This window comes from Rhincodon typus, chromosome 36, assembly GCF_021869965.1.
Source record: "Rhincodon typus isolate 14 chromosome 36, sRhiTyp1.1, whole genome shotgun sequence".
Classification (NCBI taxonomy): Eukaryota; Metazoa; Chordata; class Chondrichthyes; order Orectolobiformes; family Rhincodontidae; genus Rhincodon; species Rhincodon typus.
Window position 1 is genome coordinate 7,887,009 of NC_063367.1, and position 26,415 is coordinate 7,913,423.

General features: G+C 40.5%; 1 protein-coding gene across 1 annotated transcript in view; it reads right to left on the bottom strand.

Moving 5' to 3' along the window:
- vps13c (vacuolar protein sorting 13 homolog C) overlaps positions 1-26,415 on the bottom strand; it is a 167,404-nt gene that overhangs the window by 56,075 nt on the left and 84,914 nt on the right. Inside the window, exons 36-42 of the mRNA XM_048617031.1 lie at positions 25,835-26,224; positions 23,660-23,764; positions 15,249-15,413; positions 13,882-14,010; positions 11,850-11,983; positions 5,775-5,901; positions 3,790-4,025 (exon numbers count right to left, since the gene is read on the bottom strand). Coding sequence (XP_048472988.1) covers positions 3,790-4,025; positions 5,775-5,901; positions 11,850-11,983; positions 13,882-14,010; positions 15,249-15,413; positions 23,660-23,764; positions 25,835-26,224 — 1,286 coding nt within the window. The remainder of the gene's footprint in view (positions 1-3,789; positions 4,026-5,774; positions 5,902-11,849; positions 11,984-13,881; positions 14,011-15,248; positions 15,414-23,659; positions 23,765-25,834; positions 26,225-26,415) is intronic.

Sequence of the window (26,415 nt, forward strand, 5' to 3'; positions counted from 1 at the left end):
TGCTGCTTGGCCTGCTGTGTTCATCCAGCCCTGCACCTTGTTGTCTCGGATTCTCCAGCATCTGCAGTTCCTACTATCTCTGATTCGAACTATAGACCAGTGTGCCTTATGTCAGTGGTGGTAATTTTTTGGAGGGAATTCTCAAAGACAGGATGTAGATGCATTTGGCAGGGCAAGGGTTGATTAGAGATAGTCAACATGGTTTTGTGCATGGGAAATCATGTCTTCCTAACTTGATTAAATTTTTTGAAGAAGTGACACAAGTTGAATACAGAGCGGTACACACTGTCTTTATGGACATCAGCAAACCATTTGACAAGGTTCCGCATGGTAGACCAGTAGCCAATTGATCCAGGGAGAGCTAGCCAATTGATACAAGATTGGCTTGTAGATCGGAGACAGAGTGGTGGCCTGTGGCCAGCGATGCACCACAAGGATCGGTGCTGGGTCCTCTGCTTTTCATCATTTATATAAATGATTTGGATGTGAAAAATATAGGAGGTATGGTTAGTAATTTTGCAGATGACACCAAAATCGGGGGTGTATAGACAGTGAAGATTATCTCACATTACACTGGGACGTTGATCAGATGGGCCATTGGGCCAAGGAGTGGCAAGTGGAATTTAATTTAGATAAATGTGAGCTGTTACATTTTGGTAAGGCAAACCAGGGCAGGGCTTACGCAACTAATGGTACAGCCCTGGGGAGTGCTGCTGAACAAAGAGACCTAGGTGTGCAGATGCACAGTTCCTTGAAAATGGAGTCCCAGGTAGACAGGATGGTGAAGGCGGCGTTTGGCACGCTTGCCTTCATTGGTCAGAACATCAAGTATAGGAGTTGGGACATCATGCTGCAGCTGTATAGGACATTGGTGAGGCACTTCTAAAATACTGCATACAATTCTGGTCACCCTTCTATAGCAAAATTGTTGTTAAACTTGAGAGGGTGCTCAAAAGATTTACAAGGATATTGCCCCGATTGGATCATTTGAGTTACAGGGAGAGGCTGCAGTATCGGAGGCTGAGGAGTGACCTTATAGAGGTTTATAAAATCATAGGGGCACAGTCAGGGTGAGTAGCCAAGGTCTTTTTCCTAGGGTGGGCGAATTCAAAATTAGAGGACATCGGTTTAAGATGAGAAGGAAAAGATTTAAAAAGGATCTGAGGGGCAACCTTTTCACGTAGAGGGTGGTGTGCGTATGGAATGAGCTGCCAGAGGAAGTGGTGAGACAGGTACAATTACAACATTTAAAAGGCATCTGAATGGGTAAATAGGAAGGCCTTAGACTGATGCTGTGTAACTCTATGACTATCTAAAAGTGGGCTCCTCTGACAGTGTTTCATTTTCTCAGCAGTGCCAGTAGATTATTAGCAAGATTTACGGTTTGAACTTTAAACTAGAAAAAAAAAGCAGTGGCAAAATGTACCAGTAAACAAGTTATTTCAGTAATTCAACAGTCAGAGGCAAAGAAATGAAAAAAATTAAAACGAGACTGAAACAAAGTTGAGAACAAGATAGTAAATATTCCAAATGACTTCGGCTATCTCACGAGAACAATATGCCCTTCCTAATGACTAACAGAAGCAAAATTAACAACTTGATATTCAAGTTCATATCTGACATCTTAAAATGGTTAAATTATTAAAAACAAAATTCCATCGGGTACGCATTCCAATTCTGACAGATAAGATTTTGGTGCAATCAATAAAAGGGGGAGTTATTGGTCAAGGAGGATGGTAGAATGGAATCAGGTTGACCTGGTTCCCATGACCAAATAAGGATTCAAAATACACGTGTACATCATTAGGCTCGAAAGGATGACCTGGCTTATGCACTAAATATTTCATGGAGGGATCATGATCAAAACAAAGCTGCAATGTGAATGTCAATGTCAAATAATACCACTCCCACATCAATAAGCACAGGGCAGAAGAGTTTTAGATGACATATTCACAAAGAATATAGGGAGGCCAATTTCCTCCAATGGTACAGTCAAGTCTAAAGGTGACAAAGACAGGGATGAGGTTGAAGCAGAATGAGATGAATTTGAAAATAGACACAGTCTTAGGTGATGCTACTGAAAAGAAAGCTCATTTCACATCAAATATGACAGCAAGGCTGCAAAAAAGCTGGTTCTGCCTCAGACTGTTCCCAGGGATAGGAATGGAGTCAGTAGCAATAGGAGAGAGTTTGGAGCAGAGACCAAAGGCAATAGATGTGGCCTTCTCATACTTAATGCAGAAACTTTTGTTCATCCAGCACTGGCTATCGGATACAGTCAGATGATATCACAATCGTGGGTGTCAAGAGAGATGTTGGTGAAGTAGAGCCAGAAGTTATCAGCAGGCAATGAAACAAACACAACTGACACAGTTGAGAGGAAGCAGGTAGATCAGAAATGGTCAGGGGGAAAAAGATTTGCATTTAATGAATAGTGTTAACAGACAAGAACGAAACTGAAAGTCCTGACAGACCCAGTGCCTAAAACAGCTGATGCACAGCAACAACCAAAGCTAATAAAAATGCTGAACCATGCCCAGTATTGTTGGTGACAGGTTAGAGAAATTTATAGCAAGACTCTGTTAAAAAGACCACCTGAGCTACATGTCCAGTTCCGGACAAAAATGCACCACAAGCCATTTAGTGCTGGTAGTAGTGCAGACTAAAGCCACATGGCTATTCACCAGTGCTCAAATTTTGAGCCATAACTGGTTGTTGGAGTAACATGTGAACAAAAACCGAAAGTGGGATAGCAAGTATAAAAGAAGCCAATGGCTACTTTTTGGGCTTTTCAGCTTCTGCTCAAGAGTTTGTCTGGAAAAGTTAAATCCAGAAAACTATTTCTGATCCAAATGTGAAATTAGAACACAGAGTTAAGCTGTTAACAAGGAAAAAATTAGGAATGACAGCCAGACATTTTTAAAACACAAATATTGATTTGTTTCAAATATTGTAATGAAGTAAAAATAACGTGAATGGATACTGCAACCAGTCTCAATGCTTAGATGAATTAACACATACTTAATGGCCTTTTATCTGTAAGTTATGCTGCAATCTTGTGAACAGAATTTTCAGAAGTGGAAGTATTACCACCTGAGCCACACTAAAAACCAAAACTCCTGCACTAATGTATCTGGAAGACTCAGGGCTTGCAGTAATTATACTGAGTTGGGGTATATTTATTTCACAGAACTGTCACAGCACAGGAGGCCATTCAGCCTAAAATTACCTAGTGCAATCTCCTGCCTTTTCACCGTTTCTATCCAAATAGTTATCCAATGCCCTCTTCAAAGTCTCAATGAGACCGGTGTCCACTATATTTCCAAGCAGTATGCATTCCATGCCTTAACTTACCACTATATGAAAAAGGTTTTTCTCCTGTCATCCTTCCATGCCGTCTAGTCCTTTTTCCTTTTGTAAGTGGTTACTACCATCACAGTTAAAAGGTGGATTTTCTGAGTTGTATTTCTCTTCACATACATCGTGCATAAATTATGAATTTTAATAGTTAAATTCCTGCTTGAATATTATTCAGTACTATTGTAAATAGTCTCCCATTAATTTTAAATGCCTTTACCTGCATCATTTGTTAGCTTCTGCCCCTAAGCAAGAAGCACCTCCTGCACAGTTTTACTTACATTGTTTAACTCAAATTGCTGTGAAAGAAATTAACACAAAAACAATTCGGAATTCAAGTTCAAGATCATACTTCCTGATCAGGTTACTTAATTTTTTTGTCGTAATTTATTTAAACCACACTTATACAGCAATAAGAAATAGGAAACTTACTTGGTAATTCCTATGTATGCAATTTCCTGTTTGCTTTCATTGTTAACAAGCGACAGTCCAAGGCTGTGAAGTGAAATTGTAACTCCCTTGTCAAACTGCATCAGATCCTCAGCCTGTCGTGCTTTAGAAATAACTGCAACATCTTCAGTGAACACCAAAACACGCTGACGGCCATCAAGGAAAGATACCCAGTGAATCTGATTGTTGTTTTGCCAAAGAAACTGCCCAAACTGATCCTGGAAAACATAAGTCATTCTATAAATGAGATAAAAGGGATTGGAGATTTTATTAGAAAGTTCTTAAAGTTGTCTGTTATGTCATCCGAAGTTGTAGCCCACACGGAAACAAGACCATTCAAAGGAACTAACCTTCCCTAAATTACAGTACCAGGATGAGGACAGAAAAAAGATGGAAACTTGTAAAATTCAGCATCTGCTGTTACATCCCTGACTTTCCTCGAATTTTAGAGCCAGCGCAATGATAAACAGAGTGTTTGATCCGCTCCCACATTTCCCAGTACATAGCCTTCCCAAGAGGTACCACTCTTACTGCAAAGATATATGCATCACGCAAAAATCACCTGAAGCCAAAAAGGTTTTCATAACTATCAGTAAATCATAACCTCGCTAATTTATAGCTCCTCTGAAATGTGCGTACTCTACCTTTTTGAACCACTCGACTGTAGTTATTTTATAAATTTGCTAAGCCACCCCAGAAATCTGCTCCAAAAATCAATCAAACTGGGACTGCAGTCTCATAATGCTGGACCAGGTAAGGGAAACAGGTTTGCATCCTCAAGTGCAAGTGATTACGACCAAAAAAAGAGCATTTGTGGCCATTTTTGCAGCGACCAGTCTTTTAACTCCACATTTCACTTCAGATGAAATGAGAACAAACAACCTCTGTACTGTTGGTCCACACTACGGCAGTGGTTCATTATCAAGTAATCAGAGTAGGACGTGGCTAAACAACTCATTAAGTCCATTCCACCATTTAATGAGTTTCTGACTGAACTTATACATCAATTCCACTTTGTTACAGGGAACACAGAACAGTACAACACAGGAAGAGGCCCTTTGGTCCATCATGCCAATGCCGACCATGATCCTATTCTAAACAAATCCCATCTGCCTCCGTATGGTCCATATCACTCTCTTCTCTGCCCGTTTATGTATCTGTCTAAATGCCTCTTAAACTTTGCTATCAAATCTGCTTCTACCATCTCCCCTGCCAGTGCATTCCAGGCACCTCCAAGCTTCTGTGTAAGTAAAACTTTCCTTGTACATCTCCTTTAAATTTTCCTCCTCACACCTTAAACCTATGCCCACGAGTATTTGACATTTTCACCCTGGGAAACAGATTCGGAATATCCAGCTTAAGACCCTCAATTTTATATACTTCTATCAGGTCAGCCCTCAGCCTCTGATGCTTCAGTATAAACATTATAAAAGTTTGTCCAACCTCTCTTAATAGCTAATACACTCTAATCCCAGAGATTGAAAGGAAGAAAATAGAACTTTGAAAACTCAGGAAACAATGTAAGCCTTACCGATTGGTTCTGGAAAGCTCAGGCTGACTAATTTTGACTAACGTTCTACATGTAGATGTACATCCATGTCTGTGAATTATGAAACTGTTCTCACTTTGGCCTCAAGTTCAGTTTCTCAATGGATCTATCCTTCAATTCTCAGGAGTAATAGCTACTACAAGCATTCAATAGGGGGCACTGCTCATGGAAGACTCCGAACTACTGGCCTCAAACAGTTGTGAAACTCTCACCCGCATCTTCAGGTAATTGCTTATGATATGTCCACCTCACTAAGGGATATACGACAAGTATAACCTTTAAAGGGTTAAAGTTGAGTTCAAACGTGACATCTGTGTTGCAGCACTCATGTGGTTTAATTGTTCAGTTATTCAGTGAGCTCAGAACAGACAAACCTTTCCTTCCCCAGAATTCATTATTACAGACAATATCTACATACCTTCAACAGGTCAAGTTCTCCTGTTTTCCATGCACATCCCCAGTTAAGTTTCCTGACACCAGTGGGATCAGCCCATGCAAATAATCGAGCCTCTCCGGGGTCGAGTATCAACTCATCCTGTAATCCACTGCCAGTCAAGAATGGAGGAAGGGTCAGTTAGAACATAAATTACTCGTAAACAAGACCTTTCGTTTTTCAATCGTATCATTCTTATGCTGGAATAGAAGCACGGTCATAGAAACTAACTCCAGTACATTTCTTTACCAGTGTAACCGCTTAGTTTGATCAGAAATTTGTGTATAAAGAAGTTAGAACATGTATATGTAAATGTGTAAATGCACAATCCTGCCTTTTTAAAATCACTAATTTTAAGGAAAGTGAATAAAATTACATGCTACTTATACTATATAGCTCTACACACATGCAATGAGTCACAACATATCTCAGCTGTCAGATAAAAATAAAGTTATATAATTTTGACCCATAACGTAACTATTTTGCAACAAGTTACTGCACATATACAGCACAGATAGAGTGTTTGTCATTTTTGTTCATTAGGTGCCATTGTATGGCACACCCATTTCTGGTTTGAATATCAAGCACATGACCCACTGCCATGCCTAGACACTTGAAGAACATGAAGCTTATGTAAAGAAGCAACATACTTACCTGAATCAGAAACTAACCATGTTGAAGGAAGCGTTTTCAGTGAGGAAAGACAGAGTTCAGTAAGTGCCAAAATTAAATCATTTTCTATAAAGTGTTCACCTTCCAGTTCTGTGTCAACAAAACCAGGTGGATTCATATAATGGTAAAGAATGCTCCAAGGTTTTAGAGTAGATTTGTAGCTCGGGTAGTGGATGTTGTGGTTGGTTGTCTCGCCGAACTGGTTCGATGTTCCACAGACGTTTCATTACCCTGCTGGGTAACATCATCAGTGCAGCCTCCGATGAAGCGCTGTTGTGTTTTCCTGCCTGTTATTTTAACTCTGTTGAGCTGGGTTACCTCACTTCCGGTTTTCCTTCGCAATGCAGTGTATACAAGGTCCAGCTCTATGTGTTTGTTGACGGCTTTCTTAGTGGAGAACCAGGCCTCTAGAAATTCCCGTGCTCGTCTCTGCTTGGCCTGTCCCAATCGAATTGGGCAACAAGATTCTCAACACAGTAAAGAGACTCAAACAGACAGGACAAATCAACAAACCTAAGAATGAAACATGAAGGAACTAACACCCCGAATATATGGCCTCCCAAAAGGTACACAAACTGGAAGTACCCCTCAGACCCATAGTCTCCCTGCCAGGCATGCCATCACATAGATTAGCCAAAGAGTTACAAAGGAGACTAAAGCACCTCGTCAGCAAGTCACCCACTCAATTCACTCAGCCCAAGAGTTCCTTAATTCCATCAAGAATAGACGACGACGAGACCATGGTATCATTTTGATGTTACTGCCCTATTCACATTGATAGATTACCACTAGCAAGAGAAACACTAGCAACACTACTAAGACCCGAGTGACACCATCTCCACAGACAACATGCTGAAGCTATTGGACCTGTGCCTCACCACCCACTTTACCTTTAACGGCCAAATATATGAACAGATCAACAGGACACCCATGGATCACCTATCTCCGGACTAATAGCTGAAGCGGTGATGCAGAGACTCGAAAGCATAGCCCTTCCACTAGTCCAACTGAAACTATGGATATGATACGTGGACGACACCTTCGTCATTATTAAACGGACCAAACTAGAGGAGACACACGAACCAATAAACACTCTCACCGGGATCAGATTCACCAGGAAAGAGGAAAAGGAAAAGAACAAGCAGCTCCCATTCCTGGATGTCATGGTGGAACACAGGACCAATGGGGAATTCCTAACAAAGTTACATAGGAAACCCACACACACTGACCAAGTACTGAATTTCAACGGCAACCACCCTAACACACACAAACAAAGCTGCGTAAAACCACTATTTAAACAGGCAACAACAAACTGCAACAGCACAGAATGATACCAAAAAGAAGGAGAGTACCTCCTCCAAGTATTCAGGGACAACGGATAGCTGAACGACTGGGTCAGAAGATGCCTATTACACGATCGACACCAGGAAGATACTACCCACCCCGACACACTCATCACGCTACGTTACATCAAGAACACATCTGAACTGACCACAAGACTCCTACGAACACTGGGCATCAGAGTAGCACACAAACCCACATCAACCCTACGTCAACTGCTAACCCAAACCAAAGACCCGCTACCCACTATGGACAGGACCAATGTCATATACAAGATTCCCTGCAAAGACCGTGACGAACATTACATTGGACAGATAGGAAGGAAATTAGCCACAAGAGTTTACCAACCTCAACTGCCAACAAAAAGACACGATCAATACTCGCTCATCTCCATCCACATGGATAAGGAAAACCACCAGTTTGATTGGGACAACATCAGGATCCTGGGACAGGCCAAGCAGAGATAAGCACGGGAATTCCTAGAGGCCTGGTTCTCCACTAAGAAAGCCGTCAACAAACACACAGAGCTAGACCCCATATACACTGCATTGCGAAGGATAACCGGAAGTGAGGCAACCCAGCTCAGCGGACACCAGAGTTAAAATAACAGGTGGGAAAACACAACAACGTTTCATCGGAGGCTGCACTGATGATGTTACCCAGCAGATTAATGAAACGGATGCCCAACAACGAACCAGGTCAGCAAGGTAAAGAATACTTTTCAGGTATCACAGAATTTCTGAAGCATTTACAGTTGAGAAATTACAGTCACTGCTTTGCAGGCAAAGTTGACAATTGTACATACTCAAGTCCCATCAGCAGCAGGTGAGAGAAACTGTCATTTGTTTGTTTCTCTGGGACTGGGTAAAGGAAGAAATTGGCTATGAAAACTGCAAGAACTGCAGATGCTATAAATCAGAAACAAAAACAGAAATTGCTGGAAAAGTTCAGCAGGTCCGACAGAATCTGTGGAGAGAAATCAGAGTTAACGTTTCGGGTCCAGCAACTCTTCTGAAGAACTGGGCTGTTGTGAGGAAGGGTCACTAGACCTGAAACATTAACTCTAACTTCTCTCTAGAGATGTTGCCCGACCTGGTGGGCTTTTCCAGCAATTTGGGTTTTTGTTTTTGAAGTTGGCTATGAAAAAGGGAAGGCTTCCAGTTACTATGTTAAATTGTGCCACAGGAGCTTGAAGAGAAGGAACCTCCGTTTAATGTTATCCGAAGGAAAGCAACAATGCAGTATCCACAGGCAGTCAAGCACTTGCCTAGATTGTATACGAAGTGCAATTAATTTTTTTTCACAACTCTTGGACTGAAGCAAAAAACTTCAACCACTCAGCAGAAAGAAACAATAGGTGTTATTAAGTTCTCTCCATCCTCCCGTTCCTAAAGAGTGAACTATTTAATCTAGTTTTTGATCATCTCTTCTATTAATTTCTTCTTTGGTTCAGCAGAGAGTCTGGTCGATTATGTTCCTGTGACAGGCCTTGGAATGTTTGTCCCAAATTAAAGGCATCACATGAATTTCTACACAACTCTGGTGAATATTAAGTGCTTAATAGGAAATGTGAAACATTACGTAAAAATGTTTAAAGTGTATTCTCTTATTCATTTCAAAGTAATTTGAAATAAGAAGTGAACTAGAGGTTGTGTTAGAACACAAAAAAAACACTAAGCATCACACACTCGGATACTTTACACAATGTATAAGCCTGAAGTTCATGGACGAGCACAGTTGTTACAACTGACAGAATGATATCAGTGAGGGAAAAAAATTCAGTTTCAAGCTCACTGTTTTCATGTAATTATGATCTCAAAATAACGAAGAAGGTACTCAGACACACAAAAAATACAATGTAGTCAAGGTTTTAACAGTCAGAGTTGTAGTCGTATGGTAGTGCAAAACTTGAATGTTGCAGGAAAAAAAAAGATAATTTTTAAAGCTATTCAACTTGCACTCATCAGAATAATTTGCAAGAATTCTAATTCAAGAGGAAAATAACATTTGACCTGTACAAGAGGAGGAGAGTGTTTATTGGTTGGCAACTGGACTCAAAGATTGGTAGCGTTGTTGATAATGCAGAGAATGGTCTCAGGCTAAACTCTGATATTGACCAACTGCACAGCAATGGCAGGTGTAATTTAATCCTGTTAAGAGCAAGGCAATGCATTTTGGAAGATCTAATACGGTAAGGACATACACAATGATTGGTGGGTCCCTAGGGAGTACTGAGGAACAAAGGGTCCTTGGTTTACAAGTCCATAGATCCCCAAGGTGCCCGCACAGATAGACAGCGTGGTGAACAAAGGCATACGGGATGCTTGCCTTCATTACTCAGGCAGTGGAATACAAGAACAAGGAAGTCTTCTTACAACTTTAGACAGCCTTGTGTCGGCCACAGATGGAATACTGTGGACACACTATCAGAAAGATGTGACTGTGCTGGAGAGGGTGCAGAGGAGATCCACCAGGATGTTGCCGGGAATGAAAAGTATGAGGAAAGACTCAACAGGACTTAGAGCAGAGAAGGCTAAAAGGGAGGATCTGATTGAGGGACTCAAGATTATGAAATGCATACAGAGGGTAGATTGCGTGAATTTCTCCCCCATCATAGATGTATCGGAGACCAGATGGCACATGTGTAAGGTGAGGAGTAAGTGGATTAGAGATCTAAGGAAAAAGTTATCACCCAGATGGTGGCAGAAATATCAAACTCGCCACCTGAGAGGGTGGTGGTGGCGGGCACTCTTGCACCATTTAAAAAGCATCTGGAGGAGCACTTAAAATGCCATCATAGGCTATGAACCAACAGCAGGTAAATGGGATTAGTGTTTGTTAGTCAAGACAAACATAGTGGGCTTAAGGATCTGTTTCTATGCTGTATGACTCTCACTGTGAAAGGAGTTGACTTTTTCAGCAATACTCAAGTCTTATTTGTCTTGAAATGTTAAATTTCTCCTTCCACAGATTTTACAAGACCTGCAGAGTATTTCCAGCATTTTCTGCTTTTATTTCAGGTTTTCAGTATTTGCAGCACTTTGCTTTTAATTATCACTAAGACAAGTCATGTTCTTCCTCAAATTGGATCTTTTCCTATCCATTCACGGGATGAGGGTCTGGCTGGCTAGGCAGTATTTACTGCGCATCCCTAATTGCCCAGAGGACAGTTAAGGGTCAACTACATAGCTGTGGGTCTGGAGTCACTTGTAGACCAGACAAGGATGGCAGTTAGACATCAGGTGGGTTGTTCCAACAATCAACGATGGATTCATGGTCATCATTAAGATGATCATTAAGACACTTAATTCCAAATTTTTTAACACCAAATTCAAATCCCGCCATGTGAACCTGGGTCCCCAGAACTTTATCTGGGTCTGTGGATTAACAGTCCACTGATAATACCACTAGGCCATCTCCTCTCCATGGAATCCTTGCTTCCCTGAGAAGGTCAAAAGGGCTTCATATAAATGTCTCCTCTGGAACACAGGATTTCAGCAAGTGCATCACTCCTTCAGTATCCGCCTATATTACGTGCTCAAGTCTACAAAACTGAACCCGGAACCTTGTGACTCAGAGACAAGAAAGCAATCAATCAGCCAAGTCTAAAACTCAACACAATACATAAAATGGTTGCACCAAATGGATCATACAAGTAACACACCATGGTTATAAATAGGTAATTCAAGATTATGACAGACAATGAGACTAATTTACTGAAATATCTTTCTCCCCCCCCATTTTATTTGTACCTTGGTTTAGGTAGCTTTGAAATCCCATCCAGAATTTCAGCAAAAAGCTGAATTCTTTCAGTTGAGACATTAAACTGAGGCTGCTGCTTGTTGAGGTACTCAATCCCCTGAGAGCTCCAAAAGATGTTCTTGAGCCAATAGGGTGATCTAAAATATCACCAGTGGAGCATTCAAATGCCCTGGTTAAGATTTTCCTTTAAACACCAATAAATTATTAACTGGCCACACATTGCATTGCTGTTGGTGGAACTTGGAGAGCAAATAATGAATGATTCAGCTGAAGAACTGCACATACCTTTGCTTGAAGCAAAACTTTACTGCAGTCGTGTGATTAATGATTAGGGCAGGTGCTGAACCATCGTAATAGTCTGTAAAAGTGATCACTGTGGCATGGTCTGCCACATTCACATCCACTATAATGCCACCACACTACCAAAACAAACAAAAATGCAGAAGATCAACTCATAGCTCAACTCAATATTGAATTCTGAAACATATGACTGTAAAACATTAGCAATGGTTTTGTAGATTTCTCACATCTATATTAGTGCTGCAGAGAACTGATCGGGGAAATTGATCACAGCAGAAACATGAGAATGAAAAATCAAGTTTCTTTATCCATTTTACCACCTGTATAATTAAGGGAGGGGTGTGCACACATATGAGTTTTAAATTCAATTCTTACGATTTCCATTGCATCTACTTATGAATCATGAACAGGAACTTTTTATTACATTTAATTAATTCTGGCTTGTGGAGTTTTGCTCACTCTAACACACACGTGAAACACTCAAAATTAGATGGATTTTTAAACAAGCCTACTTCAAAGCTAGTTTATATTTTCTGCTCCCCTTAAACAATTACTGATCATAATCCAAACAGCATTTCCTTTGATGCTTGGAAGTTGATACTTCTTGAAATTGAGTGTTTTAGGCAGCCCAAGCAGACTTTTAGAATGACTATGCTTTCAGTATGGCTTGGGTAGCTGAGAGGTGAACTGAGCATTCTGCAAGGAGGACTCAGACCCTTTCACTGATGGTGAAAGAATCTCTAGTTACTCTAATCCCTCATGGTTCTACCACAGAATAAGTGAACAATAACACAAAAGCAAAGTATTTCAGATCTTAGAAATCTAAATCAGGCTAGAAATACTCAGGTCTAGCAATGTCTGAACGGAGAAAGTATGTTATTGTCTATCATCAGAATGTAATTCATGGTGATCTAACTAGCTTTTTGTCCCAAATAGACTTATTTTTGTTCAACTGAAATCTAACAGGTGAAATGGTGTAATTTTAATTTGTCTGCAGGTTATCAGTTTAGGCCTCTGTATTGCTTCTCCAATAACAACTACCATGTTCCTGCTCCCAGCTGTAGCCATATCCTTAACCTGGTCATTCCAGGCTTCCAAACATCTCCCACTCTCATAGACCCCCACAGCAACTCTCTGCCTCATTTCCAAGTAAGTATGCCATCTGTCTGGATTTTGCCACAATATTTGACATGTATTGAACTGGGAGACATGATGAAAGTGCTGTAAAATTTCTTTACAGAGTGAACATTGTAGCATATGAGCCACAGCTTCCAACATGCAGCTGCAGAACCACAGGATATATAGCCGTTTGGCCATCAACTTTTTCCTCAAACATAATTGAGAGAGATGAAAAGCAACACCCTCCATCTAAATGATCTATCTACCTCTTTCAATACAACACAGACAAAAGGAGTTTTTCCACACGTTTTGTCGAATATTTAGATAGCATAATAAAACAGACAAAAATTAGCCATGCATTATTGGCCGTGTTGCATACGACATGTATCATAGCACAGAATGACAAACTGCTTTAGTAATGAACTACATACCATTAATGCTTAGATGCAAAATGGAAATGTAAACTCAAAATTATAATAGTGCCCAAAGCAAAACCGATCAGCTGAATAGGTCCCTGCAGAGTATGAAGGCCTAATACTGTGGTCCTTACTCATATCATCAAGTCAAAAAGGTAGGTTATTGAAACTGTCTCATGCTTTTAGAGTTACAGACTGAAGATGTTAATAAAGTTCATTGCACAAATATTTTTTGGATAAAGGATGGAGGAATAACATGTTAAAAAAGATAGTTAGACCCAATAAGAAAGAAAGATTAAGCTTAATGGCCACTTCTTGTCTCACCCATTTTGTGCCTGCCACTGGGTCTACAGAAAGGCAGAGAACTTCCACCTGTCAACTTACTCACAGCAAAATAACCTCTCTTGCACATTTCTGTCCAAATTGAGATAGAAATTTGCATCACCAATGAGAACATAATTAAACAAAGCATACGAACTTACCACATGTTCAAGACTCAACAATGTGCCATTGTCTTGCTTATTATAGAAGAAAGACTTTGAAGACAGTTCAGAACCAACCACTCTGACACAGAGCTTATTCGATGATGTTTCAGGCCAGAAAGGAAGACACTGAAAGAAAATGAGAAAGGTTAGTGATGGCCTCTCAGAGGAACTGGCTATTCAATTGATACGACATTAAAACTACCAACATAGAATGGTCAGCAGAATTCCATTTACAACAGTCAAATATAATTTGTTCTAACAGAACTGCAACACTTAAAAAAAAAAACTTCTGTATCAGCCTACATATACTAATTTTCAGGTCAACGTTCTATTCACCTCACAGAAAAAATAAAGCATTCACAGTGAATGCTTCTACCACACTGTCAAAAGACATGATTTCCCTAGCGCTGTGTTTGAGAGGACACCAATTTGCTGGAAAAGCTAAATAAATATTCAACTTGGGGATAGAAAAACTGCTAATAAACCTTATTTGTAGCATGTACCGATCCATTACATTTTATTCTTTATGTTAAAAACGGGCATCTGTGTAACTACACAAATCTCTGCTGTTTTACAAATTCAAAACTTTAAAACACAAATGATTATGAATGCGGATATAAATTTTGATTTCACTTTCTCATTTGAGATGCAAGTAATTGCAATGGCAACAGAAAATAAAAGTACTGAAGTGCTCAAATGGTGAGCAAATGTCTGAACGGGTGATTCGGTCACTTAATCAGAAGCAACGTTTGATATGTGCACCATGTCCCAATATTTATAACATTGACATATATGTTAACATTAAATTTGTGGAGAGATCTGAGCAAGTATGCAAGTATTGAAGAAGGCTGTTCTTTTGCTCACAATAAGTTACTTAAATGGGGACAAGCCAAATGAGACAGTTTTCCAGTGAAGCGGATGGAAAATAACACCAAAGTCACATTTGTGAAAACCAGTATTTCATGCTGCGAATTTATTAGATTCAGAACAGTGAAAGTATTTGCTCTAAAAAGTTGTGAAATATTGTGGAAGATTCCGCATGAAGTATTAGACTCATAGCAGAATGAACATGCTGGTAGTGAAAAGGCTCTCTGTCTAAAATCACCTAAATGATGTGCAGTAACACAACAGTATCCCAGACACGATTATCAAAATACTGTGTACTTTGTATTTCTATTCTGCTAATGATACATTTCTTCGTTAGAGGAACCAGCAGGTGGTAGAGTGCAAATTGCTCCTGACACCAACACGTGGATGCATTAAATGGGTTAAATTCTTGAGCAGTAATTACGTATACGTTGCTCCTGTGAATTTGACATCCGGAAAGAGGCTATTTTCACTCCAACTGACACAGCATACCGTACCTCTGCTGCCGAAATATAAATCCACTTTCCGCTGTTTAATTGGCCAGCGGGCTGGTCTTCTCCAACTTCCAGCTCATAGGAAGACTTATTAACCAATGTGTAGAATGGAGTTAGGGTAACAACTTTGGTCATGTTGAAATTGCTCATCTTAATGGTTACTCCAATCTGTAATTTAAGAAATAAATTAGTTGTTAATGTTTTTTTACAGCAAAGATCACTGACCTTAAAAAGTGATCCTGCACACAGAATAAATTTCCAAAAACCATACCAAATCAAGGATCAGCAATACATTTCAGTCTCACGATGAAGGAAAGGAAATTGCCAAATTTCCCAGCAAAGACCCTTAAAAGTTGAATGTGCTTGGAGGGGGCATTTATGAAGCAATGACAGCTATCATAAAGGTAGATACTGTGATGTGGACAGACAGTATTTTTCCACCAAGCAGATATTTCAAAAAAATAACGACCATTAACAGGTGATTGAATCAAGATCTTCTGAATCATTGAGAGATCCAACAGGTAGATACAGAAAAAAAAAAATGAAGAAATCTAGAACTATTGGGCATTCATAGGTAGGTTATTCAGGAGTGAAATCAGGAATTTCCTTTCCACACAAAGTAATGTGGAAATCAATGTCCTTCAGGGAAGGAAATCTGCCAACCTCAGCTGGTCTGTGACTCCAGACCCACAATGTGGTTGACTCTCGACTGCCCTATGAAATGGCCTACCAGCCATTCAGTTGTACCAATCGCTACAAAGTCTCAAAGAAATGAAACCAGACTGATCACCTGGCATCGACCGAGGCACCGGGAAAGACAGTGGCAGAAACAGCCCTGTCAACTATGCAAAGTCCTCCTCACCAACATCTGGGAGCGAGTGCCAAAGTTGGGAGAGCTGTCTCACAAACTAGTCAAGCAACAGCCTAACATTGTCTGTAAGGTATGATTCTGTGAGTATGACTATGTCCCATCACCATCCCTGGATATGTCCTGACCCACCGACAGGACAGACCCAGCACAGGAGGTGGCACAGTCGGGAGGGTGTTGCTTTACGAGTCCTCAACATTGACTCTGAAGACTCGAAGTCTCATGACTTCGGATTAAACACGGGCAAGGAAACCTCCTGCTGATTACCACGTACCATCCTCCCTCAGCTGATGAATCAGTACTCCTCCACTTTGAGCAACACTTGAAGGAAGCACTGAGGATGGCAAGAGCACAAAACATACTCTGGGTGGGGAATTTCAATGCAACCACCAAGAGTGGCTCAGTAGCACCACTACACAGAGTGAGCTGGTCGGGTCCTGAAGGACACAGCTGCTAGACTGGGACTGTGGCAGGTGGTGAAGGAACCAACAAGAGGGAAAGCATACTTGACCTCATCCTTACCAATCTGCCAGCTCCCTCCAAGCAGCTCACCATCCTGACTTGGAAATATATTGCCATTTCTTTACTGTCGCTGGGTCAAAATCCTGAATTCCCTCCTTAATGGCATTGTGGGTCAACCCACAGCATGTGGACTGCAGCTGTTCAAGAAAGCAGCTCACCACCACCTTCTCAAGGGCAACTAGGGATGGACAAGAAATGCTAGCCCAGCCAGCAACACCCACATCCCACGAATGAATTGAAAAAAAAAAAATGCATCTGTCCATGACAGTATCGTAAGAGTGACCACTGTGTAGTCCTCGTGGAGACGAAGTTCCACCTTCACAGTGAAAATAACTTCCAGCGTGTTGTGTGGCACAATCACCGTGCTAAATGGGACAGACTTCACACACATCTAGCAACTCAAGACTGGGCATCCATGAGGCACTGTCGGCCATTAAAAGCAGTAGAATTGGACTCCAGCACACACTGTAACCTCATTGCCTGGCATATCCTCCACTCAACCATTACCATCAAGTCAGGGGATCAACCCTGGTTCAATGAACAGTGCAGGAGGGCATGCCAGGTGCAGCACCAGGCATACCTGAAGATGAGGCACCAACCTGGTGAAGCCACCAAACAGCACTACTTACGTCCTAAACAAGAAGCAGCAAGTGACAGACAGAGCTAAGCAATCCCACAACCAATGAATCAGATCTAAGCTCTGCAGTCCTGCCACATCTAGTTGTGAATGGTGGTGGACAATTAAACAAGTCACTAGATGAGGAGGAAATATCCCCATCCTCAATGATGGAAAGGCCCAGCACAGCAGTACAAAAGATAAGGCTGAAGCATTTCGCAGCAATCTTCAGCCAGAAGTGCGAAGTGGATGATCCATCTCGGCCTCCTCCAGTGGTCCCCAGCATCACAGATACCAGTCTTCAGCCAATTCGATTCACTCCACTACCAATGTCTCCAACCGTTATATCAAGAAATGGTTGGAGACATGGGATACTGCAAAGGCAACGGGCCCTGACAACATTCTGGCAATAGTACTGTGCTCCAAAACTTGCCGCTCCCCTAGCCAAGCTGTTCCAGTACAGTTACAACACTGGCATCTACCTGACAATGTGGAAAATTGTCCAAATATGTCCTGTCCATAAAAAGCAGGACAAATCCAACCCAACCAATTAACGCCCCATGGTCTACTCTCGATTATCAGTAAAGTGATGGAAGGTGTCATCAACAGTGCTATCAAGCAGCATCTGCTCAGTGACACCCAGTTTGGGTTCCGCCAGGGCCACTCAGCTCCTGACCTCATTACAGCCTTGGTTCAAACATGGACAAAAGAGCTGAATTCCAGAGGGGAGGTGAGAATGATAAGCCCTTGACATCAAGGCTGCATTCGACCAAGTGTGGTATCAAGGAGTCCTAGCAAAACTGGAATCAATGGGTATCAGGGGGCAAACTCCCTGGCGATTGGGAGTCATACCTTACACATAGGAAAGATGGTTGTGGTTGTTGGAGGATTCATCTCAGCTCCAGGACACCTCTGCAGGAGTTCCTCAGGGTAGTGTCCTAGGCCCAACCATCTTCAGATGCTTCATCAACGACCTTCCCTCCATCATAAGGTCAGATGTGGGAAAGTTCATCAACGATCGCACAAAGTTCAGCACCATTTGCGACTCCTCAGACATTGAAGCAGTCTGTGTCCAAATGCAATAAGATCTGGACAATATCCAGGCTTGGGCTGACAAGTGGGAAGTGACATTTGCGCCACACAAATGCCAGGCTATGACCATCACCAATAAGAGTCAATCTAACCACTGCCCTTTGGTGTTACCATCACTGAATCCCCCACTACCAACATCCTGGGAGTTATCGTTGATCAGAAACTCAACTAGACTCACCATAGTGAGTCTAAAAGAGCACAGTGGCTAAAAGACTAGGTCAGAGGATAGGAATACTGCAGCGAGTAACTCACCTCCTGACTCCTCAAAGCCTGTCCACCATCTACAAGGCACAACTCAGGAGTGTGATGGAATACTCCCCACTTGCCTGGATGAGTGCAACTCCAACAACACCAAGCAGCTTGACACCACATCCACAAGCATCCACTCCCTCCACCACTCAGTAGCAGCAGTGTATACTATCGACAAGATGCACTACAGAAATTCACCAAAAGGTCGTCAGACAGCACCTTCCAAACCCACAACCACTTACATCTAGAAGGACAGACGCAGCAGATATATGGAACACCACCATCTCCAATTTCCCTCCAAGCCATTCACCATCTTGACTTGGCAACATATTGCCGCTCATTCACCGTCGCTGGGTCAAATCCTGGAATTCTCTCCACAATGGCATTGTAGGTCAACCCACAGCAGGTGGACTGCAACAGTTCAAGAAGGCAGCTCACCACCACCTTCTCAAGGGCAACTAGGGATGGGCAATAAATGCTGCAGCAACACCCACATCCCATGAAATGAATAAATAAAAAAGAACAAACAAAGCATTCCCATAGCCTCCTCAAAAAAGGGTTTGGGATGCTGAGGATCATTAAGAATCACAACATATTCCTTTTCAAGAGAAAACAGAGATAGGGAAATGGACTCAAAATACAGATCAGCCACCATCTAATTAAAGACAGAATTTCTAGTTCAATTGATATCCTAACATACAGCTCATTACACCTCTAAAAGATATAAATGTGACTGTTGGGCTTAACATTGGACAAGAATAATTCAAGATATTGGATATATTTTCAGTTTCTCATCATTGTTTTGGTATGCTGTCCAAAATTATGAGAATAAGATTACTGAAAGATAACTAACAAAAATTAAAGCAGCACATTCTAGGAATAGAAGCTAAACTGCAGGACATCACGTTATAATCTCTAGATGATCTGTCTCGCATGCAAATTTCCACAGGGATAAGGATGGGGACATGAATACAAAAGCTAAATGAGTGGTGTGGTAAAGAAGATCATGGGATATTGGCACAAAATATGAACGGCACGGTGACAAAGTGGTTAGCACTGCACCAGGGACCCAGGTTCAATTCCAGTCTTAGATGACTGACTGTACAGAGTTTGCAAGTTCTCCACGTATCTGCAGGGGATTTCCTCCAGGTGCTCCAGTTTCCGCCCACAGTCCAAAGATGTGCATATTCGCTGCATTGGCCATGCTAAATTGCTCCGTTGTGTTCAAGAAAATATGCTGGCAAGTGGATTAGCCATGGTAAATGCAGGGTTACAGGCACAGGGCAAGATGATTTTAAGAGGGTCAGTGCAGGCCCGATGGGCAAAATAGACTCTCTGAAGTGCAGAGAAGGGCTAGGAGTCTATTTTGGAGTCTATTTGCAACAAGCACCTCTGCACTCAACTGTGATCAGAGTCCTAATTGAAAGGATAAATAGGGTTGTTGCAAAGACTTTACTAATGCTAAGAGTGAGGGAGATGCTCAGGTGGAAAAGTTTTCGTGTACAAGACCTCTGAAATGAATAGGGAGGACAGGAGGAAGATGGTCAGAAGTTGTGATCTGAGCACCAAATGTAACGGAAAATTAAAACACGTGACAGGATTGAACCAAGTGTGAGAAATATGGAACACGTGAGTATAGTATTAATGCAGAAGGGTAGGATGTGCTGCATGGTTCACTAACAGTTCTTTATAAAAACATACAGGAGTACAAGAAGCAACTTTAATGAATGCAAGATGAACTCAAGGGGAGTTCAGACACAAATTCAATATATGGCATGGAATACAGATACGGCTACAGGACAGTCAGAAATGAAAACTAAATATGCCAAGTTAAAAGGTTTACAGGAAAGACAGGAAAATGATAGAGTGAGGAGTAGCCTTACAGATCATGCATGAAGTAATTTCAGTGGGTAGAGGGAACGTAATGATGAGAGGTAAGATAACTCCTGGAGACTTTATGGGTAGAATTTTAAAACAGAAAAACATTTTAAGATTATGGTAGAAATTAGGTAGAATCCTGGATGGTAACTGTACAGTAGTAAACTGTATAAAATGCAGAATTTAGGTAATTATGTACCAAAAGTAAAATGGGTTTAATGAGTTTATCTGGAACTGCATTATTCCCTCAACCAACAAGGAAGCAGGCCAGATTAAGTTAATAATGAGTAATAAATTAGATTTAGTTAACAGTCTAATGGTTGGGAAATATTTCTAATAATGTTCATAATATGACCAGGTTCAAATTTGTGCTCAAAAGGGAAAAGACATGAAGCAGCAACTCAGATTCTAAAATGAGGTGGTGTTGACTTCAAAAGGATTAAGACAGGGATTATCCACATTAATCCGAACAAATTTATCAGATCAGTGGAAGTTGTCTATAAAGTAACAATGCAATAGAAAACAAGCTTATGCAACTAAAAAGTTGAAGCTCTACTTGCCAAAATCATCCATGGATAACTAAGAGGCAAGAGAGAAAATAAAGGTGTAAAAACATAAAATGTAAAATAGTGCATAGCTTGATGAACGAACAATTTAGAAAAAAGAGTGGAGGGTAAAAAGATGAAATCTAAGATCTACATGAAAGAATTACGAAAAGAAATGTGCACAGTATATCAAAAATAACCTCGCAAACAGACTTCTGCTTCAGCAAATTTTTTTCTTTTTTTCTGGTCCAAAGTCAAATGTCCTCACAAGATAGTGACTAAATGGTGAAAATGTACAAATAGAAGAGGTCTCAAAAGACTTGAGGGCCTAAATACATAGATAAATAAAGTGTATTATAAAATGAACAGGTATAGAAAATAATCAAACGGGCTAATGGAATGTTAACCTTTATACTGGAATGAAAGGCAGTAGAATCATGTTTCAGCAGTCAAAGCTCTAATCAGATCACACCAGTAGAACAGTCAACAATTCTATACTTCACATCTTTGGAAGAATATAATGGCCTTGGAAGAAGTGCAGTTTGGGTTTACCAGACTAATATCTGGACCTCATACGTTACAAGAAAAGCATTTATTTCAAGAAATGTAGAAGGTGAAGAGGTGAAGCTATTAAAGGAACAGATAGAATACAGAGAAACCATTTTCTCTGGTTGGAGGATAATAGGAGTAGGGCACACAGTCTGAAAAATAACAGCCAGACCTTTCCTGAATGAAATTCCACGCTGATCTGGTTAGGAATGTAGCTGAGCAGCAGAGCAAAAAAAAAAGTGTATGATGATAGTTACTCTAATTGGCAGAACATGACTATTCGCACCTCCCAAGCTTCTGTGTTGGCTCAAACTATTCACCATATCAAACTTCAGTTCTACAAATACATCATAACAGATCATAATAAGACCATAAGACGCAGGAGCAGAAGTAGGTCATTCAGCCCAAGTCCACTCTGCCATTCAATGAGATCATTGCTGATCTGATAATTCACAAATCCATTTTCCTGCCTTTTCCCCATAACTCTTGATTCCGCTTACTGATTAAACATCTACCTCAGGCTTGAATGTGCTAATTAACCAGCCTTGACAGCCCTCTAAAGTAAAGAATTCCACAAGTTTACTTCCCTTAGAAAAGAAATTTCTCATCTTGGCCTTAAATGGATGACTCTCCACAATGGGAAATAGCCTTTCCACAACTAATCAGTCAAGCCCACTACAGATCTTGTGTATTTGAGTCTCATTTCCTAATCCTAATGAGCGCAAGCCCAACCTACTCAACCTCTCATGAGGAAGTTCCTTCATAACTCTGATAAACCCAGTGAATCTTCTCTGGATTACCTGCAATACCAATATATGTTACTTAAGATAAAGGGATCAAAACTGTTCACAGTATTTTAGTTGTGGTTTGACCGGTGCCTTGCTTAGTTTCAGCAAAACTTTCCGGCTTTCGTATTTTATTTCCTTTGAAATAAAGGCCAATATTCCATTTGTCTTCCCGACTGTCCACTGAATTTGGATGCTAACTTTGAGATTTATGCACTAGAACCCCTGAATCCCTCAATGCTCCAGTTTTCTGCAATTTAAACAATATGCAATTCCTCTCTTGTTCTTCCCAAAGTCACAGTTCCCACATTATATTCCAAGTGCCAAGTTTTTGATCAATCACTTAACCTGTCTCTGTCATTCTACAAACACCATTATACTCACACTGCCTTCTCACCTATTTTTGTGTCATCTACAAACTTGGTTCCACAAACATTCTCTTTCCTCATCCAAATCATTGATATATGTGATGAATAACTATGGCCTCAACATGATCGACAACCTTTAAGAAGTATTTATTTGAACACAGAAATGCCATAGCATAGGAAATGGGATTAGAGTAGATAGATGCTTGATGGGCTGAATGGCCTCAGTGCTGCAATACTCTGCGACTTCAAGAAATTCAGAAACACTTCTGCACCGAAACAGTGGTGTGCAAATGGTAATTGTTCATTTAATTTATGAGTTAAGACTTTTGTGAACCAAAGGTATTAAGCAGAATGGAGTAAAGGCCACTATATGGAATTTGGTCACAATTCAGCCATGATCTCTGAACAACAAAACAAGGTTGAGGGGCGCACAGCCTCCCTGTCTGCTCCTCTAATTGTATATACCTATTATTATTCACAGAAAGTAAAATACTTCAGTTGTACAAATATTTCAGAATAGTGTTAATGATTGAAACAGTGACAAAGACAGTGATACGTTTAAGGCAACATCATTGATCAGTATGTTGAAAACTCTGAAAAACGCTGAACCCAAATATATACAGGAAGGGCTGAAATTGCAGGACAATAATTCAGTACATTAGCTGAGGGGCAATATGGTTAGTTGGCATGTGAAGCAGAGAAGTGATGTTACTGCAGTAATGGCTTGTTATACATTGGGATTAAAATTAATTGCTTGAGCAGAGCTGGCGATAGATATTCCACATAAATTACGTACAGTCGCAGTGCCTTAGGTCACACTGGATAGTATACAAATTTGGTTAGTGTCACTTGGTTTACAGATTTTCTAAGTTTTGAGTGTAAAACCAAAGGACCTCACTCTTTATTAAGTATTCAAGCTGCACTTCAAATTAAAAATCTTACCAAATACTCCATATTCCTTGCAGGACACTTGACACAGCCGTAACTTCCCACAGTGTCTAATGAGAAACCATTAGACCAGCTGCTGGTAGACACACATAGCTGAATCTGTAAGCCAAAACAACAAAAACATTTCCAATGCAATATTTCTCAATCATCAGCTCAGGATATTCTTGACAAACCAAATGAATGACAAAAAAGAACATAGAATAGAAGAACAAAATGATATATAATGGAATAACACTATTCAAAAGGGAGGCTGAATGAAATCCTCACCAAGTTCAGGCCCTTATTTATATTCTATAATTTCAAACAATGACCAGATGAGCAATCTCTGATAAACTGGGTACTATATAAAAGAGAGGGAAGAGTTGACATTTTTGGTCCTTTGCTTTTTGAACAAAAATTAGCAGTTTTTTTTGGAGCCAGCTGCAAGTACATAATACTTAGTATACAATTCCACGCTAACAAAACCACTGGAAGGTCAGTAGATTAGGACATTTCCCTTACATACCATCAAACAGCATGGCAGAGACAGGCATCAAAAGTGCCAAAATACTTGGATACTGACGGCATAAATACCATCAACAGCACAAAAACCAGGCTCAGATTAGGCCACTTAATCATAACAGTTTACCTACAAAGCAAAAACCTCTTTTCCCATTGTAAAGCTGTTTGTTTGGTGACTTTCAGTCATAATTCTTCCCAGAAGTCTTCAATGAGCATTCACCATAAGGAATGCTCCCAAACCTTCTTTCACTTGAAAAGTCGTTCTAATGTCCCACCACACTTTCATTTGAGTTAGTATTTTAGATTCGCCTTCATCAGGTCATGTATAAATAACTATGAGGTCCCCTCTCATTACATTTTCCAACATTTCATCAAATCACTGATACTTATAATTGTGATGCTTTCCTCTGAGGTATGAATGTTTCTTCTATATCTCGCTAACCATGATTACAAACTATATTCGTGGATACAGTGACTCAACAGATGTACAAGTAAGCATGACTTCCTAAAACTTGTAGCCTACCATTTTGGTTATACAGTTGGCATAGTCTTATCATAACCATAAGGCTGTTCTCCCATTAGAGAGAGTGAGAGCGACACGACGGGTGGCGGTTTAATCGGAGGGTCACTATGCCTTAGGTGAAGGGACAGGTTGAGAAGGAGAGTCTTACGTGGTAACCTCATGGACGTGGGAATTGAACCAATGTTATTACCATCACTCTGCATCGCAAACTAGCCATCCAGCCAACTGAGCTAAATCATCCCTACCTTTCTGAAAAGAGACAAGTGAAAGTTTTCCAACTTGGCTCTCAGCAGGACTGAAATGCAAGAAAACCAACTTTAGAAAGGAAACAAAAATTTATAACAGGAGAAATGGTGCTAATTGTTTGGACTATGGTTGATATGGAATGGAATCTGCTAAACCTCCATGTCAAAAAAAGCTTGGATTTCATGTCACAACATTTTGGTTATACACTCCAACACACTGTTGGCTTGAAGAAAATCCATCATTACTTGGGGTTGAAGGGCGACCAGTGTTGTTATGGCTATTATGGCTTGTGCAGCTTTCCTGGGGCTCAGGGACCCAAATGTGAAACAAGGTGCCACTGTGGTCATGGCTGCTCCGGGCTTTCAGAAGTGGAATAAACGCACACTAACACTACAGTATCACTGCCAGTACTTGCACATCTACTGAGTGCTATCATTCCAAAATCACACCATGCATTACTTACCTCAGCCTCCAACAGTGTTAATTAAGAGCAGAAACAAGAAAGATAAACATACATGAATAAAAAAGATGCTCTGGACCCTGTAACAAGCTCCAATGATTTGTTCCAACTACAAAACAATTTGCCTATTCTTGCACTCTGTATGATGTTTTTCGCTAACTATCTATTTCAAACTTTAATGTATTCTAACAAGGGCAGTGACCTCTATTTGTGAATACAGAAAGAAAAGCTGAACAGGAAGGGGATACTTGTAATGATGAAGATGCATCCTTCAGAAACATTACAAAATGCAAATGATTTTATCTAAATATGCAATGCCATTCACCCCTTTGTGATACCACATCCCTTAAAAGTGTGGATGGCTATCCATTATTCAAATAACTGGTGAATCTCCTTTATTACTGCTAAAATGCAAGTATCACAAAGGAATGACACATACCTTATTTTTGCTGAATATGTTTTTCCGTTTGAAGGAAAACAGGACAACATCACGGAAGTCAGCTGGATGTTTCACATGTATATCTTCTGCACGATACTGCAGGACCCTGGATGTTTTATTAGTGATCCAGTATGGGCTATAAATGGACAAAACCAGACGGCCACTAATTTTGCGAACATGGACAAGCAAATCAATGCTCATGCAATCCTTACAGTCAGCAGTGAAGCATACTGGAAACATTTCAGGAAGTCCATCTTTAATTTTAATATGGCTACTCCAGTTCCTGCCTTGATATTTCATTAGGGCCAGTTCCATTATTTCCCCCTTGATTCTGGATTGCAGTACATCTGCTGAGGATCCTTCTGCCAGTTCATTAATTTCTGCTGTTGCCTGGATAAAACAGACAATTCATTTTAAATGCAAAACTCATCTGACTTTCAAAAGTAATATGAACTATCACATTGTGAAAGGAAAATTGAGAGGTAATTTTAACTAAATACTGCAACTTTCAATAGAGTCCAAGAACAGAGAGATCTCTAGAAGTGACTTAGAAGGCTGACATAAAAATTCTTCTAGGTGGC